Here is a 27452-nt window from a genome sequence, read left to right as displayed (position 1 = left end):
GAAGATAAAAAATATGAACAGTAAAAAGGACAGCAAACTCACAGTTTTTAACAACCACACCTAAAACAAAAACAAAAGCAAACTAAGCAAACAACTAGAACAGGAACAGAACCACAGAAATGGAGATCACATGGAGGGTTATCAACAGGGGAGTGAGAGGGGGAGAGAGGAGGGAAAGGTACAGAGAATAAGTAGCATAAATGGTAGGTAGAAAATAGACAGGGGGAGGGTAAGAATAGTGTAGGAAATGTAGAAGCCAAAGAACTTATAAGTATGACCCATGGACATGAACTATAGGGGGGCGATGTGGGAGGGAGGTGGTGGGCAGGATGGAGTGGAGTGAGGGGGGGAAATGGGACAACTGTCATAGCATAATCAATAAATCTATTTAAAAAATTTTTTTAAAAAGAATTCAAGAATGGGGAAAACATGGCATAAAAATACTGGATGAGCTCTTTATAAAAGTTGGGAGAACAATGATAATAAAATAATTGGTGATACAACATTACAAAAATGATTCCTAGTGTTAAAACCTATCTCCAAAGCACATGTATAGGAGAAATGGTAATTATATGAACTATAAAAACCTAGTTCACATTAATAGAAAATTAGAAATGGCACATAGAAGAAAGCTAGATGTCTGTCTGGAAAAAAGCCCAACCATTGTTCTTTTATAACAAGAATAGTTTGTGCACATCGATGTAACCTGGCAGCCAAGGAGAGTGGACTGGAATGCATGTGTGTGAACAATGATGCCTTCACTCTACTAGTCAGTGGGGGCAGTAGACACCATTGAGTAAGCGTGTGTAGTATGTGGCCGAGGTATTCAAAATGACTGAGGGAGTGAAGCAATGAATCTGCATCAAATTTTGCGTTAAGCTTGAACATTTCATGGCGGAAACTATTTGGAAGATTCAAAAGGCCACAGTCATGGGTGACTGGTGATCGGCAGCTTCATCACAACAACATGCCCACTCATGTATCACGTCTCCTGTAGTTTTTTCACAAAACATCAAATCACGCAGGTGATTCAGCCCCCCTACAGCCCAGACTTGGCACCCTGTGACTTCTCACTTTTCCCAAAACTAAAATCACCTTTGAAAGGGAAGAGCTTTCAGACCATGGATGAGATTCAGGAAAATACATCAGGGCAGTTGATGGCAATTGGGGGAACTGTGTGATGTCCCAAGATGTCTATTTTGAAGGTGACTGAGGTGTCATTGTCCCATGTACAATGTTTCTTGTATCTTCTTCAATAAATGTCTATTTTTCATAGCACATGGCTGGATACTTTCTGGACAGACTTCATAGTCTGAATGTTTTTGTCCCCCCACTCCCCCCCCCTGCCAATTCATAGCTGAAATTTTAATCCCCAAGAAGATGAGATTAGCAACTGGAGCCCTGGGGAGGTGATTAGGTTGGGAGGGTGGAGTCATCATGAATGGAATTAGTGCCTGTATAAAAGAGAAGGCACAGGTTTCCCTCCCCCATTCTGCTATGTGAGAACACAGCCAGATGGCATGGTCTATAAAACAGAAAGTAAGTGCTCACAAGACATCCAGTCTGCCATTCCCTTGATCTTGGATTCCTGGGCTTCCAGAACTGTGAGAAATAAGTTTCTGCTGTTTATAAGTCACCTGGTGAATTATATATATTTTTTATAACAGCCTAAACAAAGATAGGGAAAAGGAGAAGAAAAGAGCACAAGTATAATGAAATATTTTTAATTTCACACAATATAAAAATTAAATAAATATAGGTTCAAGGATTTAAAAAATCTTCAAATGCTGAAAAAAATAATAAGATACAAGTATTCCAAAACATTAAAAGAGAGAGCACAATAAAGAATATGTAGAAAAGGAGCATTAAAAAGTGCTGAAAATTAAAAGTAAAGTAAAACGCATATTGAAGAAATGTAAACAAAAAGAAAACAAGATAGCAATGAAATATTCATGAAAATTAAATCCAATGAAAAAAGCATTGATTCAGTCAAACAGTGCTATGTCATATTCTAAAGGCTAAAATTCGAACAGATATAACCATTTTAATTCTTTATGCAACAAGTATCATAGTATCAACATTAATAAGGCAAAAAATCATTAGAGATCAAAGGAAGAAATGGCAAAAACTAATATTAAATAATAAGCACAAGAATGGAAAAACAAAAAAATTAGAGTCATAATGAATTAGGAAAAAATATGTGAAATTGATAAATATAATATTTTTAAGAAAAAAAATAAGTAAACCACAATTAAGACTAATCAAGAAAGGCTGGTGAAGGAAGGAAGGGGCCTGAGACTGATGCTACCTGGGGGTGGGGAAGAAAAGAGCATTTACCCAGAGCCCAGGAGAGAGCGTGGGGCATGGTACTGAGCCACATCCGGGAGTTCCTGAGAGGCTGTGGGCCTCCCTGTGCCTGGAGACATTGATGCAAACAATCTGTATCGGGGGCAGCATTTTAACAAATCCTCAGTTCCTCTAAATAAAGTGATGTTGGACTGGAAAGTGAGTCTGTGTGTGCCCGGCCCTCATCTCATCAGATAAAGCCTTTTGGCTCCCTGAGATCCCAGCCTTCACACAGCTGAACTTCAAAATTATTCCAGGGCCAGAGCTGAAGTTCAGACATGATATGGAATAACAGCAACAGCCAAGTGGTCATAAAAACAAAGTTTGACTTCCAGCAGACAAATGATGAACTTCTGTTTACAAAGGAGATGTCATCCTTGTTATTCTGAAGGAGGAAAGGAGATGTAAAGCCTGGAGATAAGCCTGTCTCCCAAATTCAGAACATTGGAGAGCCCTCCCACAGAATTCCATGCAACTGCCATTAACAAAAGCTATTATAACGCGGTGCTACAGAATGTTTTGGGAACAGAAAATGAATATTATAAAGAACTCCAGATTGTTCTTTCAACATGTCTATGGCCATTGCAGACCAGTGAGAAGTGAAGTTCTGCGAGCACTTTATATTTAATGGAAAATCTGGAAGAAATATGTTCTTCCCAGCAAATGCTTGTGCAGTAAAGGAAGAATGCAGCAAGTTACCTGGAGCTCAGCAGAGAGTTGGTGGCTGCTTTTTAAATCTGATGCCACAGATGAAAGTCTTGTACCTCGTTTATTGTACCATCTGCAGTGAATGTTCTCATGGAAGATTATCATCCAGATAGATGAGATATTCAGAAAGCCATGACTGCCTTCAAAACCCTTGCAGCCCAGGATCAAGACCTTCAGAAAAGGGGTTTGCAATCCTGAGGGAAGCCATCTGGAACAGGGAGGGAGATGACAGTGAGACCTTGGGCAACATCGTTTACATGTCCCAGACCAGGTCACACTTTAGTGTGTGGGAAGTGAAGAAAAGAATGAAAGATACTTTCTACGCTTCCCAAATAGTTTGGTAATGTGGTCTGTCAGTCCCAAGCTGAATGGTTTTATCTATCAGGGAAAGCTACCAATGACAGGAATGACAATCGCAAAGCTTGAGGACAGTAAAAATGACAGAAATGCATTTGAAATATCAGAGAGCATGAGTGGGTGGAAATGAATGCCATGCAACAACCAGCAGGATCTCCATGAATAGGTGGACCATCTACAGAAGCAAATGAAAGCCACATCTATCAGCAACCTCCCCATTCAGCCTCATTCTGGGCCGTCTCATACTCTCTCCTCCGATTCAATCACCAATCCAGCAAGCATGTGGCAGCAGGCTGGTGTTGCTGACCCCCACCTAGCGCACTCTGCTCCACCCCTCCCAGCACAGCGCTCCACACACTGCCATCAGCTAGGGTGTCAGAGCCTCCAAAGACTGCCACACCACCGAACCTGAGCTCTCCACCACCACACCTCCCCTCTGGCTCTTGGTTGCTCTCTGTCTCAAGGATGATCATAAGTAACTGAATCCCGAGCACATGAAAAGCTGCCACCTAAGTGCAAATCTGAGCAGAAGCCTTCAGACACTGAGTTTGCGCTGGGAAAAATCACAGCTGCTTTGGAAAGAGACACAGATTCTGGAAGTCATTGAAACTTAATTGCACAAGTGCCAAAATACCACAAACACTCAATTCAAGTTCATGCAAAGAATCTGCTCCCCAAGCTTTGCTTTCAGAAGAAAAAAAAAATAGAGTCAAAAACACTAGAAGCAGTGGCCAGACAGTGATAAAAGAACAGTCTTGTTGATACTGTCTATGCACTCAAGGAAGAAGTCCAAGAATTAAGACAGATGAATAGCAAGATGAAGTCTATGCAGGAAGAACAGAGAGCCCACAAAGACCTGGAAAACCTGGTGAGGAAATGTCTAAGGAACACGAATGGCCCTGTTTGGGATGAGATCAGCCTCCAAGGAATGAGCTTATTTCTTTCTCAAAGACCAGTTACGAGAGCAAGCTGGGAGCCCCGTGACCCCAGCCATTGGGACATTCAGGCTCCCAGAGCAGGGCTGGATGAAAGTCATCTTGTTTTCAATGCATAAAAACCTGGAGCTTGTCACAGGACTAGAAATGGTCACATTTTTCTTGAAGAATCCAAACATGAGGTAGACACCAAGAGCTGAACGGTGTTCATCTTACTCTGGAAACATCTCAATGACCTCATGTCGCAGTGAGTGCAGGGACTGACTGCAAATCCTGGTCTTTTGGGCTTTTATGGAACATATATAAATATTATATATTCATGGGTCATGTAAATACCCCATTTTGAATGCATATCCCTGATTGTTCTTTCTGGGCTGGTTCCCACGCTAGAACTTCCCTCTGTTAACCATTCGGTCCCACGAACCGGAAATCTATTCATACACACATGGAAAGCCAAAACGTGGAGGGTGCCCCAGTGGCATTTGGTAGGTGCCTGACTGCTCTCCAGCATAGTCTCCACAGTGCTTTCAACATACTTCCCACTTTGCACACCTGACTAATGTAATCTCACTATAACTGCAAAGGTACCTTAATGCTATTGGAAAGTCTTCAGTTAAAGCAAAGTTGCAGTCACCCACTTGCGCTGGTTCTGAGTGCTCTGGCTGATTGAGGGAGAGTCTGGGCCTCAGCCATGAATCTGAGGAGCTCCCACCCAGGTTACCCTGTCCACCTACAGGGGTGTGCTCTCACCTGCTTCCTGTGACTGCTGTGGTCACCAGTGTATTCACTGCACTTGGAGTGACAATGTAGGCTCTTATAGGCAGGCTAGTTTTAATAAATTGACAAAGTACACACTCTTTTGTCCTCCCAGCAAAAGAGAGAACACTTCACTAGAACCTGTAAAGAAAATGCATTGTTCATTAAATACCACTGCAGTGATGACAAATCAAGGTGATGCTGTGAGCTGACTTCGATGGATTGGATTTCTTTGTCAGGCCAACATATTCCCTGAGCTCTGTTTTACCATAGGATGCCACAAGCATTACTGCAGTGCTCAGTGGGAAAGAGAAGTGTTTCTCTCTTTCAGCAAGAAGAAAACAATATATGTCTTAAATTCCACCTAGAAATGACAGTTTAAATGTGGGTCCATTCCCTCCCTTTATGCAAATGTCAGAGCAGATGGAGGGCTCTAGAGGCCTCAGAAGCCTGGGCTGGAGATCCTGTGGAGCCCAGCTTGTCCTTCAGCCTTGGAGAAAGGGTCACAGTGTCACAGGGACTGTGCTTTCCATTCTTCTCTTCTGAACATGTTGGTTTTAAAGTGAGATAACCTCTTTATAGAACAAGTGTTATATCTTTAAAAACCAAAATTGTTGTACCATGCATTGGAGACTTCTCAGAAATACCCATTTGGCATCATACATGACTTTTTGTGATTTCTGTTCTATTTATTGGTAAAGGGACTCTTCCCATTGCATCAGAATCTTCTGGTGCCTATGTACTGGGCAACTTCGGAGCTAGTTGGTTTTCTGGCTGGTTTTCATGGTTATTGTTCCATGACCTTGCTAATAGTCCCTGTACCTGCCCATCTCCCAGTGGAGGGCAGTCGCTGAGGCCCAGGATCAACCTGCCCACACTTGACCTTTCATCTAGAATTGCCAACTTCCTGTAGTTAGCATTTTGTTAATTAGTGTGAGGACTAGAAAAGGTTGTCGTTTTTTTCTGTAAGCCCTATTTTTACACTAGTATTTTTCTGGTGCTGCCTAAGACATTGCAGTGAGAACCAATTAAATTTCAGGGTACTGAAGTTTGCTGTCCTAAGCAACTCTTAGCTCAGGAATAGCAGCCATCTCCTGATTTCCCCACGACTTTGTGATGGGCAGTTTTGCCATCAGCATCCCAGACAGGTCTCTTACAGAACCCGCCTTAACTGTTGACAGAAGCATCAAGTGAAAACACTTGTTTTTATTGTCCCTTCCCCTGATGGGGTGATGGTTGAGATGCTTGTGTGATGCATTACCTTTTCTTCCTGTGGACCCAGTATTTCACTAAGTTTTTTAGGGAGCAGAGAAAATGCATTTGAGAGCAATTCTTTCTACGAAGCTGCCTTAGTTTGTAAATAGGCTGCATTCATTTCTCCATGTGACCTTCCAAAGGGTTGGGAATTGATGCGACCAGTAGACAGGGGCACTATTTATCCCAAGGGTCACTTCTCTGCTCTCACTTTTCATGGACGAGGGGACAAAGCCATTGCTATTCTGACATGTGAAGCACTTTCTGTTGCACACGGTGTTGAGATGTGGTATTGCAAGCTCTGTTCACTGTGCAAGAGCCAAGGAAGTTTCACTGCCAAGTTCTATCACATCTTCAAAAAGCCCATAGTTCCTACATTTTGTAAGTCCCTTAAATACATATATAAAAGAAGGAATAGTCTCCATTCATATGACAGCTCTACCATAAACCTAAGATTAAAACCTATTAAAGAAAGCACACAAAAGGCCTAAAAAATCAATCCAACATAAACACCAAAAAGCTTTAATGAAATGTTAGCAAAAACAATCCAAAAATATGTCAAAAGAATAATGCCCCATAAAAAGCAGTTCTTAGTCCATTAATGGAATGATGAGTCAATATTAAGGAAACTACTAATAGGATTCAACATAGTAATTGGTTAAAGGTAGAAAAAAGTAAACAGTATTTTTGATAAAGACTGAAAAAAATTAGTAACATTTAATATAAATTCTTGGTTAAAATTCCTGTTTAGAACCAAGAAATATGTACACATTGAAGTAAATTATTTTTAAATAACAATTATAAGCACTAGCCTTTTATTATATTCAGAAAAAAATGTCTACTACCTAAGCTATTATTTGGCATGTTTTAGAAGTTCTAGATAATCAGCAAGGCAATAAAACTTGAGAACTATAAATACAGAAAGGGAAGAAAAAGCACCTTATCTTTATCTGTGTGAAAAGCAAAGATAATCAATTGGGGAAATATTGAAAATAATACACCAGTTCAGTAAGGCAAACAAGTATAAAACTGGTTTAGAAAAACCAATCATGTTTCCAACATGCCCACAATAACCAATAATAAAATACAATAGAATAAAACCAAGTCACAAAATGTGTAAAGTACATAACGCCTAAAAATGAACTTAGTATAAAAGTATAGGACCTACATAAAGAAAACAAAATATATTACTGAATTATAAACAAAAAACTATAATTAAAGTTGATTTGTACTATGTGCCTGCTTAAACATACTAAGTTTCCTCAAATCAAAACATATACATGCAATACAGACTTTTTCAAAATAATACAGTTGACCCTTATACAACATGGATTTGAACTGCATGGGTCCATTTACACATGGAGTTTTAAAAATAAATGTACAGTCATTCAGAGGTTGATATTCCAGATTTTGCTTCCTCAGATTCAACCAACTGAAGACTAAAAACAGTATTTTCTATCTGTGATTGGGAGTCCACGGATGTGAAGGGCTGACTGTCCACATTGTTGTATGTCATTTTATGTAAGGGGCTTGAGCATCTTAGGAATTTGGTTTCCTGGGGTCTTGGAACCAATCCCCTGTGGGCGGATACTGAGGGGCAACTGTAGTTAATTTGGGGGGGAGTTAAAACTTCTGTAGGATTTTTGACTGTGTGGCGGAGGTGCAGAGGGTGGGTGGAGGGGGGTCAGCACCCCAACCCTTGCACTGTTCAAGGTTCAACTGTATTGAATTTTTGTTTTCAAAATAAAAGTTTTCTTAGCTATAGGGTATAGCAAATAAATTCTTCTGACTGAGAACTACTAGAAAATCTGGATAAAAATTTTTTAAAAGTTGTTTGAAAGCATCAAGAGATGCCAAAGCCACCAAAACTTTAGGAGCCAGCAGATCAGAGGTAAAGAAACCCTTCAAGGTGAGCCCAACACTAACTCCTAAGTTTCCCCTTAAGGATTTGCCAATTAATACACATCAGACCAAGAGGTTAAAAGGTTGTCCAGAAAGCAGATGCGAGGCACAGAAAGGCTGAGAGGCTTGAAGAGTTGGGGAGACAAAAGTACTCAGTTACTAAGTCATGAGGGTATGAGATCTGGCGAGAAGAGAAAGACAAAGAATCAGGCCTGGCCCCTTGAGCTGCTGTTTCCTGCGCCATCCGCCATTTCTGCGCGCAGACAGTACAGGCCCTGAGTCCAAACGCAGAGCAGAAAACAGCTGCCAAGAGGGAGACTTCTAATCAAAACTCCATTTCCATAAATTCCTGATGTTGAAATATTTCTCAGAAGAGCCCAAGGACAAGAAACAAATGTCATCAAGCTAATTCCCTGGGAAAACTCGAGCATCTGTTACTGAAAAAAAAAAAATATGTTAACTGTTCATCTACAATATCTTGTTTTGCTTTGTATTGCTCAGAAGAGAGAAAATCTTTTTCCTCAAAAATAATGAAAGCCACAAAAATAAAAGGTGTATTGCTTTTCAAAAGAAATAATAGATTTAGTGAGAGAATAAGAAGCTAGAGCAAACAGCTTCTTAAGAGCTTTACTGAGAAAAAATTCTTATACTATACAATTGACCCACTTAAATTGTATAATTTTTTTAGTGTATTTACATCTATGAAAATATGTGCAACCATGACCACAGTGGATTTGAGTACATTTTCATCACCTCAATAGGAAACATTGAACCCATTAGCTACCAGAGCCCTAGTCCCATAGCCCTTCCCCAGCCCTAAATAACCTCTAACTTACTTTCAGTCTCTAGATATTTCCCTGCTCTGAACTGTCATATAAATTGAATCATAATATATAGACTTTCATTTAGCATAAATTTTCAAGGTTCATCCATGTTATAGCATAGAGTAGTATGCCATTTCTTTTTATGGACAAATAATATTCTAGCACATGGATCTACTACATTCTGTTTCTCCATTTATCAGTTGATAGACATTTGGGTTGTATGAAATGTTGGCTATGATGAATAATCCTTCTACAAACATTGATGTACAGGTTTCTATGTGGGCATATGTGCTCATATCTGGTGAGTATACACCTGGGAGAGGAATTCCCCCATTAGGTGATTAGGTGGTTTTAGCACCCTTGTCAAAAATCAGTTGGCCATAGTTTATGTGGGTTTATTTCTGGGTTTTCAGTGTTCATTTTTGTATATTGAGACTGTATCCCACTACTTTGCTAAATTCACTTATTAATTCTAATATGTTTTTAGTGAATTCTGCAGGATTTTTTATATACAAAAATCATGTTATCTGTTAATAAACATAGTTTTAGTCTTCCTTTTCAATATTAATTTCTTCAATTTCTTTTCTTGGCCTAATTGCCCTGGCTAGAACCTTTAGTATAATGTGAAATAGAGGTGGTGAGAACAGACATCCTAGTCTTCCTTCTAATCATCAAGGGGAAGCCATCAATATTTTACCAGTAAGTATGGTGTTGAGTGGGTTTTCATTAGGTTGTGGATGATATTTTTTTATTCCTAGTTTGTTGAGTGTTTTTATCATGAAGGAGTTGTGTTTTGTCAAATGTGTTTATTTTTTCTGAGTCTTTTAAACTGTCTGTCATGTGCTTTTTGTTTTTAAGATTTTATTTATTTATTTTTAGAGAAAGTGGGGAAAAGAGGGAAAAAGAGAGGGAGAGAAACATCGATGTGTCAGAGAAACATCAATCAGTTGCCCCTTGCATGTGCCCCCACTGGGGATGACACCAGCAACCCAGGCATGTGCCCTGACCAGGAATCGACATTCTGCTGTGTGGGACAGTGCTCAGTGAACTGGACCACACTGGTCAGGGCATGATTTTTATTTTCTCTTCAGTAGATGTGATGTATGACATTGATTTTCAGATGTTGAACCAATCTTGTGTCTCTAGGATAAATCCCGCTAGTTTGTGGCATATAATGTTTTCTTTTAATGTAACTAGGCTTGCTTTGCTAGTATTTTTGAGAATATTTTAGTTCATATTCATAAGATTTATTGGTATGTAGTTTTTGTTTGTGATGTTTTTGGTTTTGGCATGACGGTAACATTGGTCTCATATAAAGAATTGGGAAGCATTCCTTCATTCTTTGGATTTTTGAGAGAGTTTGTGAAAAATTGGTATTAATACTTTTTAAAATATTTGGTAGAATTTAGTGGTGAAGCCATCTAGGTTGGGCCTTTGCTTTGTGGGTAGGTTTGTTTTTTTTTTATAACTACTTGAATCTCTTCACTTGTTATAGATCTGTTCAGATGATTTCTTTCTGAGTCAGTTTCAGTAATTATATCTTTCTAGGGATTTATCACTTCATCTAATTTATCTAATTATTGACATACAATTTTTCATGGTATTCCTTCACAATCTCTTTTCTTTTTAAAGTTTCTTTAGAGCCAGTGTACTGTCCCCTCTATCATTTCTGTGATTCGGGTTTTACCTTTTTTTGGTGTGTGTATCATTAAGGGAAAACTGTTTTTCTATTCACACATCACAACATTTCCAACAGCAAATGCCTAAATGCATAGGATTTTCTGCACCAAGAAATTCTCCAGTTCTCTGCAGATGCCAATGGGGTGTCCTACAATTTAATTCAATTCTGACACTAACTACCCAGAGTTAGTGCAAACCCCACAGGTTAATTAGGGGCTCTCCCACAAGATTGCTGCCACTTCAGATGACGGTTGCAAGTAGTGGATCCCCAGGTTACCTACATTTCTGTCCAACTTGGATCCAAGTCAGAAGTCCCATGACACCCTCCTCAGATTCACTAATTTGTTTTACTTTTAAAATTATTTTTATTGATTATGCTGTTACACTTGTCCCAATTTTCCCCCTTTGCCTCCCTCCACCCAGCACCCCACACTCCCTCAGGCCATCCCCACATCATTGTTCATATATGCATGGGTCATGCATATAGGTACTTGGGCGTCTCCATTTCCTATACTGTACTTTATATTCCCGTGGCTATTTTGTAACTACTTATTTGTACTTAGTCCCCTTACCTCTTCACCCCATTCCCCTACCCACCCCTCCCATCTGGCAACCACCAAAACACTCTCCATACCCATGATTCTGTCTCTGTTCTTGTTTGCTTAGTTTGGTTTTTAGACTCAGTTGTTGATAGATATGTATTTATTGCCATTTAATTGTTCATAGTTATTATCTTCTCTTTCTTAAATAAGTCCCTTTAATATTTCATATAATAATGGTTTGGTGATGATGAACTCCTTTAGTTTTTTCTTCTCTGGGAAGCACCTTATTTGCCCTTTGATTCTAAATGATAGCTTTGCTGGGTAGAGCAATCTTGGCTGTAGGTCCCTGCTTTTCATGACTTTGCATATTTCTTGCCAATCCCTTCTAGCCTGCAAAGTTTCTTTTGAGATACCAGCTGACAATCTTGTGGAGACACCCTGTAGATAACTAACTGCTTTTCTCTTGCTGCATTTAAGATTCTCTTTATCTTTAATGTTTGTCATTTTAATTGTGATGTGTCTTGGAGAGAGCTTCTTTACATCCATCCTGTTTGGGACTCTTGTGCTTTCTGGACTTGCATGTTTATTTCCTTCATCAAATTAGGGAAGTTTTCTTTCATTATTTTTTCAGATAGAGTTCTAGTTTCTTGCTTTCTCTTTTCCTTCTGGCACTCCTATGATACGAATGTTGGAATGCTTGAAGTTGTCCCAGAGGCTGCTTACACTATTCTCATTTTTTCGGGTTCTTTTTTCTTCTTTTTGTTCTGATTGGTTGTTTTTTGGTTTCTCATGTTCCAAATCATTGATTTGATTCTTGATTTTATCCACTCTGCTGTTGTTTCCCTGCAGGTCATGCTACCAATACAGGGAGTCATAGCAGCTTTACTTAACCCATAGAAATAAACACAGGGAAGCTGCCAAAATGAGCAGGCAGAAAACATGGCCCAAATGAAAGAACAGATCAAAACTCCAGAAAAAGAGCTAAACAAAATGGAGATAAGCAATCTATCAGATGCAGAGTTAAAAACACTGGTTATAAGGATACTCAAGGAACTTAGTGAGGACCTCAATAGCATTAAAAAGATCAGTCAGAAATGAAGGATACACTAGTTGAAATAAAGAACAATTTATAGGGAAAAGCACTAACTTGCTTTAATGGCTCACAGAACTCAGGAAAACACTTTCCTCACAGTTACTGGTTCATCATAAAGGATGTGATAAGGATACAGGTGAACAGCCAGATGAAGAGGTACATGGGGTGAGGTCTGGGAGGGTCCCAAGTGCAGTAGCTTCTGTCTGTATGGAGTTTGAAGTCACCACCCTCCATTCACGTGGATGTGTTCACCAACCTGGAAGCTCTCTGGGTCTCCTTTATTAGGGTTTTTTGTAGAGATTAGTACATAGACATGACTGATAGATCATTGGCCAAGGCGATTAACTAAATCTCCAGCCCTTCTCCCCTCTCTGGAAATCAGGAGGTGGGGCTGAAGTTCCAACTCTCCAGTTTCATAGTTGATTCCTCTCTGGCAACCAGCTCTCATCCTCCAAACATCACCTCATTGGCCTGAACCTGGTGTGATTGAAAGGGTCATATTATGAACAACAAAAGGTCTTCCTCTCACTCTCTTCACTCAGGAAATTACAAGGGTTTTAGGAGTTCTGTGCCTTGAATCAAGGAGAAAGACCTTATGTAAGTTCTTATTATGTCACAATATCACAATAAATCTAGCTAAAGATTTGTCAATTTTGTTCTTTTTTTAAAAAGTAGTTTTTGGTTTCATTGGTTTTCTCTATTTTTTCTACTTTCCATTTTATTAATTTCTGCCATAATCTTTATTATTTTCTTCCTTCTGCATGCTATAGGTTTGATATGCTTTCCTTTTTCAGTGTTGTAAGGTGGAAGGCTAGATTGTTAATTTGAGATCTTTCTTAATATATGCATTTACAGCTATAAATTTCACTTTAACCACTGCTTTAGCTGCATCACCTAAGTTCTGATATGTTATGTCTTTATTTTCATTCATCTCAAAATATTTGCTCATTTTTTATTTTGATTTTTTTCTTTAACTCATTGATTATTTAGCAGTATGTTGTTTAATTTCCACATATTTCTTTTTTAAGTAATTTTTATTTATTATGCTATTACAGTTTTCCCAATTTTTCCCCCTTTACCCCCCTCTGCCCTACACCCACAACGCTCTAGCATCCCCTCCCCCCTTAGTTCACATCCATGGGTTGTACTCTTTTTCTTATACCATTTTTTACCTCCACCGTCTATTTAATGCCTACCAATTATTCTGCTTCTTCCCTGTACTTTTACCCCCTGTTCCTCCCTTTCCCCTCCTCACTGAAATCTCTCTATGTGATGTCCATTTCTCTGATTCTGTTCCTGTTTTAGTTGTTTACTTAGTTTTTGTTTTCATTGTTTTGTTTCTTTTAGGTTCATTTGTTGATAGTTGTGTTTGTTGTCATTTTACTGTTCATATTTCTTATCTTCTTTTCCTTAGATAAGTGTCTTTAACGTTTCATATAATAAGGGCTTGGTGAGGATGAACTCCTTTAACTTGACCTTATCTGGGAAGCACTTTACCTGCCCTTCCATTTTAAATGATAGCTTTGCTGGTTAGAGTATTCTTGGATGTAGGTCCTTGCCTTTCATGACTTCAAATACTTTCCAGCTCCTTCTTGCCTGTAAGATTTCCTTTGAGAAATCAGCTGATAGCCTGATGAGCACTCCTTTGTAGGTAACTCTTTCCTTTCCCCTTACTGCTTTTAAGATTCTCTCCTTATCTTTAATCTTGGGTAACTTAATGATGATGTGCCTTGGTGTTTTCCTCCTTGGGTCCAACTTCTTTGGGACTCTTTAGGCTTCCTGAAAGTCTATTTCCTTTGCCAGATGGGGAAGTTTTCCTTCATTATTTGTTCAAATAAGTTTTCAATTTCTTGCTGTCGTTCTTCTCCTTCTGGCACTCCTATAATTTGGATATTGGAATGTTTCAGGTTGTCCCAGAGGTATGTAAGACTCTCTTTACTTTTTTGAATTCTTGTTTCTTCATTCCGTTCCGGTTGGATGTTTATTTCTTTCTTTTGTTCCAAATTGTTGCTTTGAGTCTTGGTTTCCTTCCTGTCACTGTTGGTTCACTGAATATTTTGCTTTATTTTATTTTGGGTATCTTTCATTTGTTCTTTCATTTTTTGACCAAGCTCAATCAGTTCTGTGAGCATTTTGATTACCAGGGCTTTAAATTCTCCATCAGATATGTTGGCTATCTCCTCATCACTTAGCTCTCTTTCTGAGATTTTGCTCTGCACTTTCATTTTGGCTCTATTTCTTTGTTTAGGGCCCCTGTTAAGTTGTAAGGGTGTGGGGCCTTAGGTATTCACCAGGGCAGGGCAAACCCCTTTGCTGCCCGGTGCTGCCTGTGGGGGAGGGGCCAGAGAGGGAACCATGCAGCTCACCTGCTCTTCTCTAACCCACTTGTCAATGAACTCTCATGTGAGACTGGGAGTTTCTCCCACCGCAGCAGCCACTGTAGTCCACAGTCAACTCCGAGTCTCAGTTTCGCCTTCAGCCAGCCCCGCCTGTATGGTCCACCGCCTTGTCACGGGTTCTTACTGGTCTAGTTGTTCTGGTTGATTTTTTCTTTAATTCCTTGATTGTTAGAGTTCCATGCAGTTTGATTTTCTGGAGTGTCTGGTTGTGTGTTGATTTTAGATTGGTTATTATCCTCCTTTTGCTTGTGCAAGGAAGTGAAGATTTTCTACCTACGCCTCCATCTTGGCTAGAACTCTAATTTCCACATATTTCTTTCTCAATTTTTTTCCTGTTATTGATTCCTATTTTCATTCTATTGTGGTCAAAGAACATACTTTCTGTTATTTTTATCTTTTTAAATTTATTGAGATTTATTTTATGACTTGCATGAGATATCTTGGAGGCTGCATATGTGTACACTTGAGAAGAATATATATTTTGTTGTTATGTGGAATGTTCTATAGATTTCTGTTAGGTGTAGGTGGTTTATAGGGTTTTTCAAGTATTTTATTTCTTTGTTGACTTTCTGTTCAGTTGTCTTATCCATTATTGAAAGTGGGGCATTATTACTGTTTAATTGCCTATTTTCACTTCATTTTTGTCAACTTTTGCTTCATATACTTTGGTGCTCTAATATTAAGTGCATATTTGTTTATAAGTGTTTTACCTTCCTGGTGTATTGACCCTTTTAACATTATAAAGTGTCCCTCTTTATCTCTAGTATTGTCTGATTAGTTAAAAATTATAAAAGAAAGTTTATGAAATACAAGTGCAGGCAGACATAATTTTATTGAATTTCATTTTATTGCATTTCACAGATGTTGTGTTTTTTACAACTGAAGTCAAGAGCCTCTGCCAGCAGAAGGGTTGTGACTTGAGTTATGGAAGTGGTCTGGAGCTGACCCACAATATCTCTGAAGTCTGCCTGTACAAACTTGTGAAGTCAAGTTCCCACTTTCTTCAGTGACCTATGTCTCACGTGCACTTCATGACCACCTGTGCCACCCTGACCAGGCGATCAGAGTCAGGGGCAGAGTAAGCTGGTTGCTCTTGAAAACCTCAGAAGGAAGGAGCCCCTCGATCAGAGATGTTCAAAGGCACAAGAGCATGAAGAGCCTGAAGAGCGTCTTCATTCTAGGAACTCATTACTCTAGGTCCTTATTACTCAAGGTGTGAACAGCAGCACCAGTATCATTCGGGCACTGACTGGAAATATAGAACCCAAATCTCCACCCCATGAGCCAGAGTCTGGATTTTACAGGTGATACATTAAAATTTTATAAGCAGTGGAAAGCTCCAAGGTTGTCAGCCCTGGTTGTGCACTATCCTCTCCAGTAGCATTCTTTATACCCACCAAGGCAGGTGGGTCCCACCACAGACACAAGAAATCCAAATCTGGGGGGGCCCCAGCATGGGAGATTCTAATGTGCAGCCTGTATGTCCTTGAGATTCCCCAGGACAATCAGTATCTCCTTCTACTACACCTCTGTCCTATCATTTGTGATAAACACTATTTTATAGAATGTTTCCTATGCCAACCATTTTACACTTATCTCCTTTTAACCTCTGAACTATCATAAATGTGGCATTGCCATCTTCATCTTACAGAAGAGGAAACTGAGTCTTGGAGTTCAAGTACATGTCCAACTTCATAGAGCCTTCCTCCTCTGTCAGGACCGTGTTAAGAGCTCAGCCAATGCCAACCAATGTTTAATCTGGAAGTCTGGCTTCAAATTGCCATCATGCACACTTTGTACCATATCATATCTCCATTCTTTCTTTTTCCAAAAATGATTTTATTTATTTATTTATTTATTAGAGAGAGGAAGGGAGGGAGAAACAGAGGGAGAGAAACATCAATGTGTGGTTGCCTCTCATGCACCTCCGCCCCAACCTGAGGATCTGCCCTGCAACCCAGGCATGTGCCCTAACTTGAAATCGAACAGGCAACCCTTTGGTTCACAGGCCGGCAATCAATCCACTGAGCCATACCAACCAGGCAACCTCCCTTCCTTCTGAAGGTTAGGGATCTGTGCTGCTCATGCTAACATTTCCCATTTATTGGGTGGCTGTATGGATACTTCTGTGGTCCCCATGCTGGTCAGCGGAGAGCAGAGCACAAGAAGGGGCCCCATCTGGTCCATTTACAATTTCCATTTCAGCTGCAGTTCTCGGCCTCTTCCAGCTAACGGACATTTGCACAGGCTTCTCGAAGGCCTGTGCAAAATCTAGGCTTGTGGTCCCTTCACACCAAACTGTAAACCAGATTATCTGTTCAATCTGGCTTCCCATGGAAGTGCTCCCCTGTACTTGGACATGTACCTCACCCTCACACCCAGGTCCCCACAAAAACCCAAGAGAGATCAGTGAGTTACTCTGATGTTTATTTTGATGCATCTTAGTCCACACAGTTGGTATAAAATCAGGAAAAGCAAAGCACAAAAAAAAAAAAAAAGGTCTGGAGTCTTAGCATCAGAAGGGCACCATATATACATCTACAGTTGGTGGCCAATACAGGTCATTGCCAGACAGTCCTTGGAGACAGAGAACAGCCTAGACCCAGCTGAGCCCTGGAAACTCAGGGCCCCAGGGGGTCTAGAGATCATCCTGATGCTCCAACCACAAGAAGAATGTGGGAGCACTAAAGGCTTTGTTTATTATTTATTTATCATAGTGATAATAGCAGCCTAGCTAGATACAAAAGCAGTTATAAACCATTTATATTACACAGAATTATTCAGGTCTCCATTCTACTTTGTGGTGTAAAACTGTTAACTGAATTTCCAGTGAGTAGTTTAGAAGATTAGTGATAATAAGGAATGGTAAATACATAGCACCATTTCACAGGCTTTTTTTTGTCACTGATTTCTCATCTAGACATGTGACCAGGTCACCTACCCTCAAGGGCAAGTGGTCAAAGCCACAAGCTGTGATTTTTGCCAAGGGCTCCAGTTTTAGGGTTTTGCCTATGCATGCATAAGGCTTCCCATGGTGTGTGGGCAGTGAATGTCCCTGCGAGAACACTAGGTCACCCACAATAAGAGGGCTTTTGGCCACTTGGGGTTGCTACCCACACTTTGGTTTTCTAAATGAGGTGGAGTGGGAGGGAGGTATCTTCTTTCAGATGAAAGGGAAGGGGCAAGATGGAGTTATTTTATTTCTGGGAAAAAAATGAAAACAAAACAAAAATACTGAGCTTGATTATACAGTTAGGATGTAAAGTTCCTTAGCTAATTCTTTAAGGTTTCAACACAAGGCTGATGGTCAACATATAAAGCAAACAATACTATGTACATATATGTAAAAAGTGTTATAAATAGGTTTTATAAACCGTAGATATTATATACATCTTCAATCAACACTAACCCCACCCCCCAACTGCTTTCTGTTTGGTTTGGTTTGAGTTTGGGTTTTTTGGCTAGCTTTTAGGGTATTTTTGTGGGTTTTTTAAATTCTGTTTTCAGGTTCCTTCCTTCCTTCCCTGCGTCTGCTCAGAGCCTCAAATGGACTGTCTGGGCCCCTCATTCACGTTTTCTCAAGATCACATAGATGATACCGCTGAGGAGAGCCAGGGGGAAGGCCACCCAGGCCAGGATGTAGGCGAATCCATAGGAGTAATCAGAGTTGAGGTGCCATTCTGAGTGTCTCACGGTGTAGATGGACGCTGCGCTCATCACACACAAACCTGGGGAAAGAGAGGGACAATCTGAGTGAGGGAGAGATCACAGTGGGCACCCCTCCCCACCACCCCTAAGGCAGGATCCACAGGACCCTGGGTGCCTGCTCACATTACCCGCTGCTCCCGACCACACACCCCTAGGCCACCCAGCAGGGAGGCAGGGAGGGCAGACCATGCTGCGTGAGAAGAGCATGGATAGCTCTGCAAGCAGTATGCTGCCAGATCAGAACCGAGAGGAGGAGGCATGAAGATACAGGAGCACTCCACTTCCAATCCATGTGACCCCAGCCATCATCTCCTCCATCTTTTCTGCCCCATTTATCTTGCTTTAACTGTCACCAATTCCCAGTTGACGCTAGGTAGCCAGTGAGAATTCAGGTTGCAAGAGAAATCTGCCTATCTCTTTACAAGGATGATTGGGTGTGGGAGCTCCCCAACACCTGTGAGCCACTGTGCACATGCATGGGGCACTATCTGGAGCCAGTGAAGGTGAAATGGCCCTTTACTACCATCAGAGTGGTGTCATGGCCACAGTGCTGGGCTCCAGGCAGAACACAGGGGCAGACGCCCCCACTAGTCCCCTTAGCAGGACGGCCACATAGGAGATGGCACAGGCAATGCTGACAGGCACTACCATGCAGACAGCAGGACACACAGAGATGAACAAGTGAGCAGGAAGTCAGGAGGAAGGCCAGGGTCTGAGTGGGATGCAAAACTTCAGAGGAAGGAGACCACCAGGGCAAGCTCATTGCATATGGTCCCTTTCAACAGTTCTTGGTGCCTCCACGGTTGGATTTGAAGCCCAAAGAGGGGTGGAACGATAGCATATACGCAGGAAGGATAGGCCATACTCCCTTGCCCACCACAGCAACTCTTTGGTGTGGGAAAAAGAAAAACCTCCATCTTGGTCCCTGTGAAGCAGGCACATTCAAGTGTGACAGTCCATGCCCACCGTGACCATCAGAATCCCCTGCAGTGGCAGCGGGGGGGTCTGGTGTCGTCAGCACCCGGCCTGCAGCTGCACAAAGCCTGCTCTGTTCCCTCCTGAAAGCAGCATCTTTGAAAGGCTCTGAGTGACTCTATTATGAAGCCAGCGGTTCGTGTGGGATTCCTGTGGTGCCCACGCTCCCGATGATCTGGACCACCTACAGCTAACCTCACTGCTATTCAGGCTGCTATTTGGCAGGACACTGCAACTTTGTTTGAATAAAGTGAAGAATTGGGAATATGTCACATTCACCCCCCTGATAAGATTGTCCTTCTGGAAGTCAGAGCAGAAAACTCCTACTCAACCGGCCCCTCTTGAGAAAGCCACACAATAGTCTTAGAACTACAGTGGGAGCAGATCCAGGACCCTCCTACCTACAGAAAGTCAGAGAGACAGCGAAGACATCTGGCAGCTGGCCAGCTTTTGTTTGAGAAATATAGTTTTGATCTGCTACAAACACACTCAACTTGTCTGGTGGTCCATGATCCCCAGTGGTCTCCCCCACAGCACATGGCTCGCCTCTCCGAAGTGCTCATCCTTATCTTTAAGAAACCTTGATGTGGTCTCTTGGGCTATATCTGAGCTAAAGGAGAGAGGGAGGTATAAACAGAAGGCTAAAAGGCCAGGACAATATCTCTTGTGTATGGTGGGGCTTCCAAATGGGGTGTGTGTCTAACCGGCACTGGCATGAAAAATGGGATTGTAGCCATGGAGACCAGCTGTGCCCAGATTCTGCCAGCAAAGAAAACATCAGAGAGAAACATCCCATCCTCAACCAAGAGGGGCACAGAGACGCAGGGTACACAGTGCCATGACTGACTAGGTGGATTAACTTATATGAAACTTACCCAAGTGGAATCTCAGAAGTAAATGAATTTGAATTTTGCTTCAAAAAGCAATAAATGTAGATTCTTACAAAGTCAAAGAGAGGACACACACTTTACAATGATTGCTGTCAGGAGACTGAAGTTTTAGGGAATGCATTACTACAAGCCTATCTGTATGTAAAGCAAGAGATGTGCCCCAAAATCCAGAGCATTAATGCTATAACATAGTCCTGAAAAGTCCAACATTGCTCCCACAGGTTCACTGTGACTTGTGTTCTCAGCAAGCAGTGAGAGGAAATGTGGTTATGGAGGTTCCCATGAAGAAGGTGAGCAACGCTATGGGCACACTGGCAGGTGCTCTGCCTTCTCCACCGACAAGCATCCTGTGCTCTGATGGTGACAGGGACACCCTAGGAGGGGCCTAAGGCCGGGACTGCAGGCCCTCATCGAGTGGAAGAGCCCAAGCCCTGTCCAGACAACATAAAGTACTAGGCACTCAAGAGTTCCCAGGAGTTCCCACTTGTCTCAGAATGGCTGGGTCTGAAGCAACTCCCTGAAAATGCTCCCTAAAGCCCTCTTGAAAAAGAGGGATCAAGCCCCCCTTCACAATGACAGCAACTGCAGGTGACTAAGTAGAGCCCAGAGCTTTTGGAAGGGAGAAACCAAGGGGCCGAAGGCAAAGGAAGAGATGGTGGGAATTCTCTAAACTTCCTTATCTCTATTTTGTTTGGTTCAAAAAACAAGTACCTAGTATGTGCAGAAACTGTTCTAGATGTTGAGAGTGCTCAGATAAACGAGACATGGCCCCGACCTTCAAAGAGTGAGCAGCATCCAAAAACCTATGTCAGTAAAACTTCCAATATTGCATGAAATGATTTCAAGAGAGGGAGAGAGAAATAAATGCACCAGGGTACTCTGAGAGCAGGGATGGGCCCTAAGCCCAAACTGGGGCCCTGGAGAAGCCTGACTAGGAGACAGTGCTTGGCCTGGGACAAAAGGGTGTGTAAGAGTTAGCCAGGTGAAGAAAGGTTCCCAGGAAAGGAATCCAGGTAGAAGGAAGAACATGAGCAAGGCAAGGAAAACAGAGAACTTGGTGGAAACCACCAGCAGGTCATGGTAAGTGTGTCCCATGACCCAGGGTGAGCAGCATACAATGAAGCTGAGAGCTCACTCAGGCCAGGAAAGAGTGGGCCTTAACACATGCTGGAGGAGCTGTGGGGGAAGTACAGCTTCATCAGAGAAAGCAGGATCAGATATATGTTTTAGAAAGATCATCCCGGTCTATGGCCATATCACCCTGAATGCGCTCAGTCTCATCTAGAAAGATCATCCTGACAACAGTGTGGGAATCACATTTAGGGGTGGGGACAAGGCAGGGGACAGAAAGGTACATGAGTTGGCTTTGCACAGCTGCAATGCTGTAAGTGTGTAATAGAAAAGAAATGGACACAATGTCTCTGCAGAAGGCTGAGCAATGGCGAGACTGGTGCACTGGATGTGGGAGGTGGGAGGGGAACTCTGGTATGGTTGTCTGGTTAACTTAGGTGACTGGGAAAATGGTAAAATTTGGAAGCTGAGGAAATAAACAGTTTCAAGTACTGGATAGTCAACAGTATTGAGAGGAGTGGAGAAATTCAGCAAATGACTTAAATGTGGATCTTGGTAACCTTTGCCAAGCAGTGCCTCCAAGAGCCTGCAGCGGAAGCCAGAGTGAAGCTGACAGTGACCGTCAGGTGAGACCACCGCGCCAGCCAGTGGAAGGTGCCTGGGTGTCATTGGTGTGATGAGTGAGGGAATGCCTTTGTCTCCCTCACCTCATCTTTGGGGTGGTAAGGAGGGGCAGAAGAGACTGGAAGGTCTGTTATCCTGAAAGCACTGGGCTCTATGTGTGAGACACACAGCCTTCTCTGTCCTGCTGGCCAGTTTCCATTTTCAGCATCCAAATGACCCTGAAGCCTAGAAAGTCACCCACAGCATTCAAGATTCTGACCCCGGGTGTGGCCAGGGCTACATCTGGAATGACTTTCTCATGAGAGGGTTTCCAAATGTGGCATCCAACTGAGGCTGTCCCAGAAGCACCCCGAACAGGGAAGGCACTATGCTTTTATTCAACCCCCCCCAACTTACTTTATTCTAAAGTCCCATTATCTACAGCTAAATCAATCTGTTTGAAAAAAGAAATGGAAACAGTAAAACACACTCAGTCTCCTTCTCCCATGTTTCCTGTCCCTCTTAATTACAATGAACAGTAACTACACATGGGCCCTGAGTTTGATGCTGCTGAGAGAACACGATTCCACAGTCATTCGACAAGTGAGTGGCCTAGGGCCTTCTCTTATGTGGTGTGCACAGAGCTCACTGCCGGGTGTCAGTAGGGAAATAAGTAAAACACTCGTATTTTTCTCTCATATCTGCATCTTTTCGAATTTCTTGATGTTTCCCCATCTAGTGCAACCCAACCCAACCCAACAGAGTGAGGGCAAGGGTAACTGCTGTCTAGGGACAGGTGTCTACAGGCTCTGACAGTGCGAATCCTGTAGGATCGGGATGGCTCTTCCCTAAGAAGGGGACTGAGGAAAATCGATGGCTCAAGAATAGGATGAGTGGCCCATGGAGAAATGTCCTAGAAGAACTGATGGCGGGATTGGGGGCAGTTTAATGGCTACACCAGTGGTTCCCAACCCGGAATGGATCAGAGCCACCCAGGGAGTGGCCCCACCTAAGAGCTCTGAAGCAGGACTCTCCTGGGATGAAGGCGACGCACTGGCCTTTTTTAAAAAGCACCCCCTCTTTTTGAAAGGCAATTATGATGTGCAGCTAAGATGAAAAAGCACTTAACTAGATGAAGCCACCTCTTGATATGTTTTTAGGAAGCAGCCAACCTACGAAGTATGTTATTAAGGAACTATAGCTTTTAAATATAAGACTTGTGGCTTATGATGAAATGGAGAAGGGATGGCTCAGCAAAGCAGGTGGGCCTATAACCACACACAGAGCTATAATCTGGAGCAAGGCAGAGACAGCACCTACATCTCCAGTCAGCCCCAAGAGCCCCATCCCCCCTCCCCCACCTTTCACCTGCCTTTCCTGCACCCTTAGGTGTAAGATCTGTAAAGGTCACAGCTAGGCCCCCCAAAGAGAAGCTATGCCTGCCACTGTCACTGGGGAGACTCAGCAGAGATTCTGGCGGCTTCCACTTCACGTGCTTTAGGCTCTGAGGATGTTCCAGCCCTGCATGGACCCTCTCTGCTGTGGCAGGAACACTTATATTTTACATTCTATGGTCGTGGGGCTGCTTTATTCTTCCCTCCCCCTGCCCTCCCTCCCTCCGTTCCTTTCCTCTATTTGTTTTTTGTTTGTTGCTTTTCTGATTTGTTCCTCAATATGAAGCTGTAACATCTCAGGCTGTCACCAGTTCTCAACCCCAGCAACCCTTCTCCAATTTTCTCTCTAGTTACTGGCTTCTTAATGGGTTGTGACCTGGGACACACACATGACAAAGTTGACTTAGAATTGTCAGACGTTAAGAGTCAGGAAATCTGTAAGTCAAATTCCTAACTCTTTTAGTTCTCAATTTTAATGGAAAAGGCTCTACAGCAAGTTCAAATGCAACACTGCAGAGACCTGAGGTTCCTAAAAGACAAACATTCGGATCATATTGACTGGAATTAGCAATTAAGAGCAGAACATTCTTAGGACTAACAAATTACAATTGCTATTTTGGCTCAAAGTTTCTTATCCAAGATAAAGTCCTGTTCAAATACAGACAGTTAAACTGACACACTGATAACGGAAAAGTAGGTCTTGTGAGAGATAAGCAGCTAGATTCGAAGGGCATAAAGGAAGAACAACTTATGTGCTTCTAAACTCAGAGGCTTTTATACCAGAGTTCTAAAAGGCATGTATTGAGTTCAGAGAGGAATCCAAACAGTGAGGTGAACATGGAGAGAAAATGTCAACACTTAAGAGTTTGTTGTGGAACGAAGTACTTTAACACACGGTACAGTGACGGCATGGCATTTGTGACTCAGTCATTCTTATCTCTGGACTTTGGGTTTTGACTTAAAATGATGTTATAAAGATGTTACAGAATTTAAAGCTGAAACAACTAGTGGAGAAAACGAGGAGGAAAGTGCTGTCTGCTCCAGGAGCCCTTTCAATAGTAACTTAGCTCTTCTCAGTCCACTACTTTCAGTTCAGTTTCAACAGTGCAGGCTCTTATTCCTCACAGTTGTGTGGGAACATAGGGATGATAAAATGAGGCAGACTAGCATTGAGCTTGCACTGTAAGTCATATCCAATGAAAAATAATACAAAAATCAGAGTTGCCACGTTGAATTTTCTGTTCCTTAAAGATTTAGGTGTATTTTGTATCTCTAAGCATAAAGAGGTACCTAGCTAGGCTCAGTGCCTGTGCGGTGAGAGGGCATGGAAGCATTCAATTCTTCACTGGGTGATCTTATGCATTCAATTTATTCTCTCCCAATGCCAGTTTACTTATCAGTAAGGTAACAAGCTCGTATAGATCAAATATAAATATTTTATGAAACTTCCGCTTCCAAAGTCTATATTACTTTATCTTGAGGATATAGCCATTGACACAATAGATATGATCATCTGCATTTATATTAAACTTCAATGGTGAGCCAAAGAAACCCCACAATACATTTTAGTTTTTATATTACTCTGGTTGGAAATGGAGTGAATAATGATAACTGTGCTTCTAACAAACCTAGAAATGATCTCTTACTGCATAATTAGTAATTTAACAAAGCTGATGACAGCCCACAAGCTAGGTTTGATATAATAAAACTATGCAAGGAGCGAAGCACTATTTGGTTTTGAAATTCTAAAACTATGCATATTGAAATGTTATATTTAAGCATTTAATGAAAAGTGGGTCTCCAGGTTACTTCCTTTTTCCAAGAAAGGTAACTCTCTGGCTTCTACAGACGGTCATCAACCTCTAACCTCAGGCTGCATCTTATGATACAGCCCTGTGTAAGCCATTATATCCACCATCCATCCATCCATCCATCCATCCAGGATGCATCACATGAGCTGTTTTCAACCCTCCAAATAACTGTTCCTAAGCATAAGGTGGTAACTCAGCACCATGGACTTTCTGACAACCAACTAAAATAAGAGATGCTACGCCATTTGCCTACTCAGACAGCCAGAATCTACAACATCTCATGGTACCCAGATGTACTCTAGTCCACATGGAGTCAGTGACTTATTAACTTGGACTATAGAATCCACCACCACCTTTTCCTCTTACTTCTTGCCAATGTCCTGCTGACCCAGTCAATCAGCAGTCAGTGGACAAAAGGATGAGTTGATGGAGTAAGACATTGGTCACAATCTAAAGACATAGTTGGGAGATGTTGCCCTCTATGGTAGAAGCTTCTAGGACTCTGAACATCATAGACAACCTGTTCAATGGGGGAACCTGAAGACAGGATAGGGAGGAGATAAAGGTCTCTTGTGCGTTGTCAGGGTCCCATGTTTGGAAATGATCGCAGGTTACACAAAGATGCCAAAATGAAGACACCTGCCAATACCAACAGTAAATCAAGGCCCAGTGGGACCAAGGAGCTGGAGCAAAGGGAAGTAAGAATTTGTCAGTGTGGCTTCAGCACTGCTTAGAGTGACTGACACATACTGAGAACAACCTTGGCAGCTCTCAGTAGCACTCAGGCCATTTTCTATACTGACATGGGGACGTAACGTGTAGGAATCCATCCTCAATTCTGGCCGCTGCTAAACTGATATCCTCAGCATTTACCTCTGATTAGGTGTCCAGATCATAGCTTCCTTCCCGGTGGTAGGTCTGGCTTAGTTAGGGACCTTCCTCCCAGAGCTCCCAACCCCTATTTCCTGTGTACATCATTCTGTGAAGAAGTGGCTTGTTCCCAAATTCTAAGGTATATGCACACAAACACACACACACATAGCCCTGTACTATATGAAAACCATCCAATGGGCAGACCCAGGAAAAGCAATTATTCTGGGACCACATCCTTCTACTAACTGATCATTCCACAGTCTTGTATGGGTCCAGCTTCCATGCGGACTCTATCATCTCCACTTACCAGCAAGGATTTGGAAGATTCCAGTGAGGTAAAAGCGGCCCCCCTTGGTGAGGGTGAAGAGCTGGCAGAAGAACAGGAACAGGGACATGACACTGAAGATGACGGACAGGATCATGGTGGCCTGGACAGACTGCAACCATTCTGGAGGGAAGAGACACTGGGTTAGGGCAAGCCAGCCACGGCCAGGGCAGTGCTCTGTCATGAGGAGCATGGCCTGGTGCACCATAACCCTGGAGGGCCACAGCCATGCCAGGCAGCACCAGCCCTCTTTTATGAGCAAAATCTGACCATTCATTTTTGTACTCTTAAAAGTCAACTGTGGGCATTTTAAGAAAGGACTGTAAGAAAATATCTACAGTAACATCACTAGCAGTTAAATTCAAACTAAAATATATTGAATTGCCTTCCAGTCTTTTTGCCAAATGTGTTACTTACACATATATGTATCTATTAAAGAGGGCCTGAGCCTATCCACTGCCTTCTCTCTTCTTGTCCTCAGAGGTTTCTGAAGGGCTTATTGGATCCCATTTATGACAGGAATAGTTTAAGACCACTGTTCAAAATGTCAGTATCCCCCAAAGAGATATAGGTATCTTGGGGATGGATCAAAATAATAAAATGGTAGAAAATTGGAAGAAAATGCTGATAGAAAGGAGCTATGAAAAGCCATTTGCTCAGCCAAGCTCTGTCTTTTATTGGTCAACCTTGATCTTCATCATTAAACTCAGCATAGAGCAATTTGGTTTTGGCCAAATCATGTGCCTGGTGATTATGAATTATATTTCCACTTCACTGAAGCCCCCAGCCTTAGATCACATTTCCAGGCCTCCATCTGAAATTCAGGCAAGGAAGGGAATGATGTCCTTCACTATCTACTGCAAAACTATGTGATGTGCACAAGAAAGGAGAAGAGCACACAGGCGGAGTTCAGCACTAAGGGAAACCTACGGTGTCCACTTAGGAAAGCTGCACGTGGCCTTGCCCACCTGTCACCTGTGTCCTTCCTTCCAAATGCCAAAAGAGC

The 27452-nt window shown here is 42.0% G+C and overlaps 1 protein-coding gene and 1 pseudogene across 2 annotated transcripts in view; one reads left to right on the top strand and one right to left on the bottom strand.

Moving 5' to 3' along the window:
• The first annotated feature begins 2301 nt into the window (after nt 1-2301).
• Nucleotides 2302-3823, top strand: LOC112308772 (rho guanine nucleotide exchange factor 7 pseudogene; annotated as a pseudogene).
• Nucleotides 3824-17206: 13383 nt separating this feature from the next.
• PMP22 (peripheral myelin protein 22) overlaps nt 17207-27452 on the bottom strand; it is a 31394-nt gene continuing 21148 nt past the window's right edge. For both annotated transcript variants that reach the window (XM_024565095.4, XM_024565094.4), the window contains exons 4-5: nt 26429-26569; nt 17207-18524 (exon numbers count right to left, since the gene is read on the bottom strand). In XM_024565095.4, coding sequence (XP_024420863.1) covers nt 18361-18524; nt 26429-26569 — 305 coding nt within the window. In that variant the 3' untranslated portion in view covers nt 17207-18360. The remainder of the gene's footprint in view (nt 18525-26428; nt 26570-27452) is intronic.

Source organism: Desmodus rotundus, chromosome 9 (assembly GCF_022682495.2).
Source record: "Desmodus rotundus isolate HL8 chromosome 9, HLdesRot8A.1, whole genome shotgun sequence".
NCBI classification, from domain to species: domain Eukaryota; kingdom Metazoa; phylum Chordata; class Mammalia; order Chiroptera; family Phyllostomidae; genus Desmodus; species Desmodus rotundus.
This window is presented reverse-complemented; position numbering and strand designations above follow the sequence as displayed.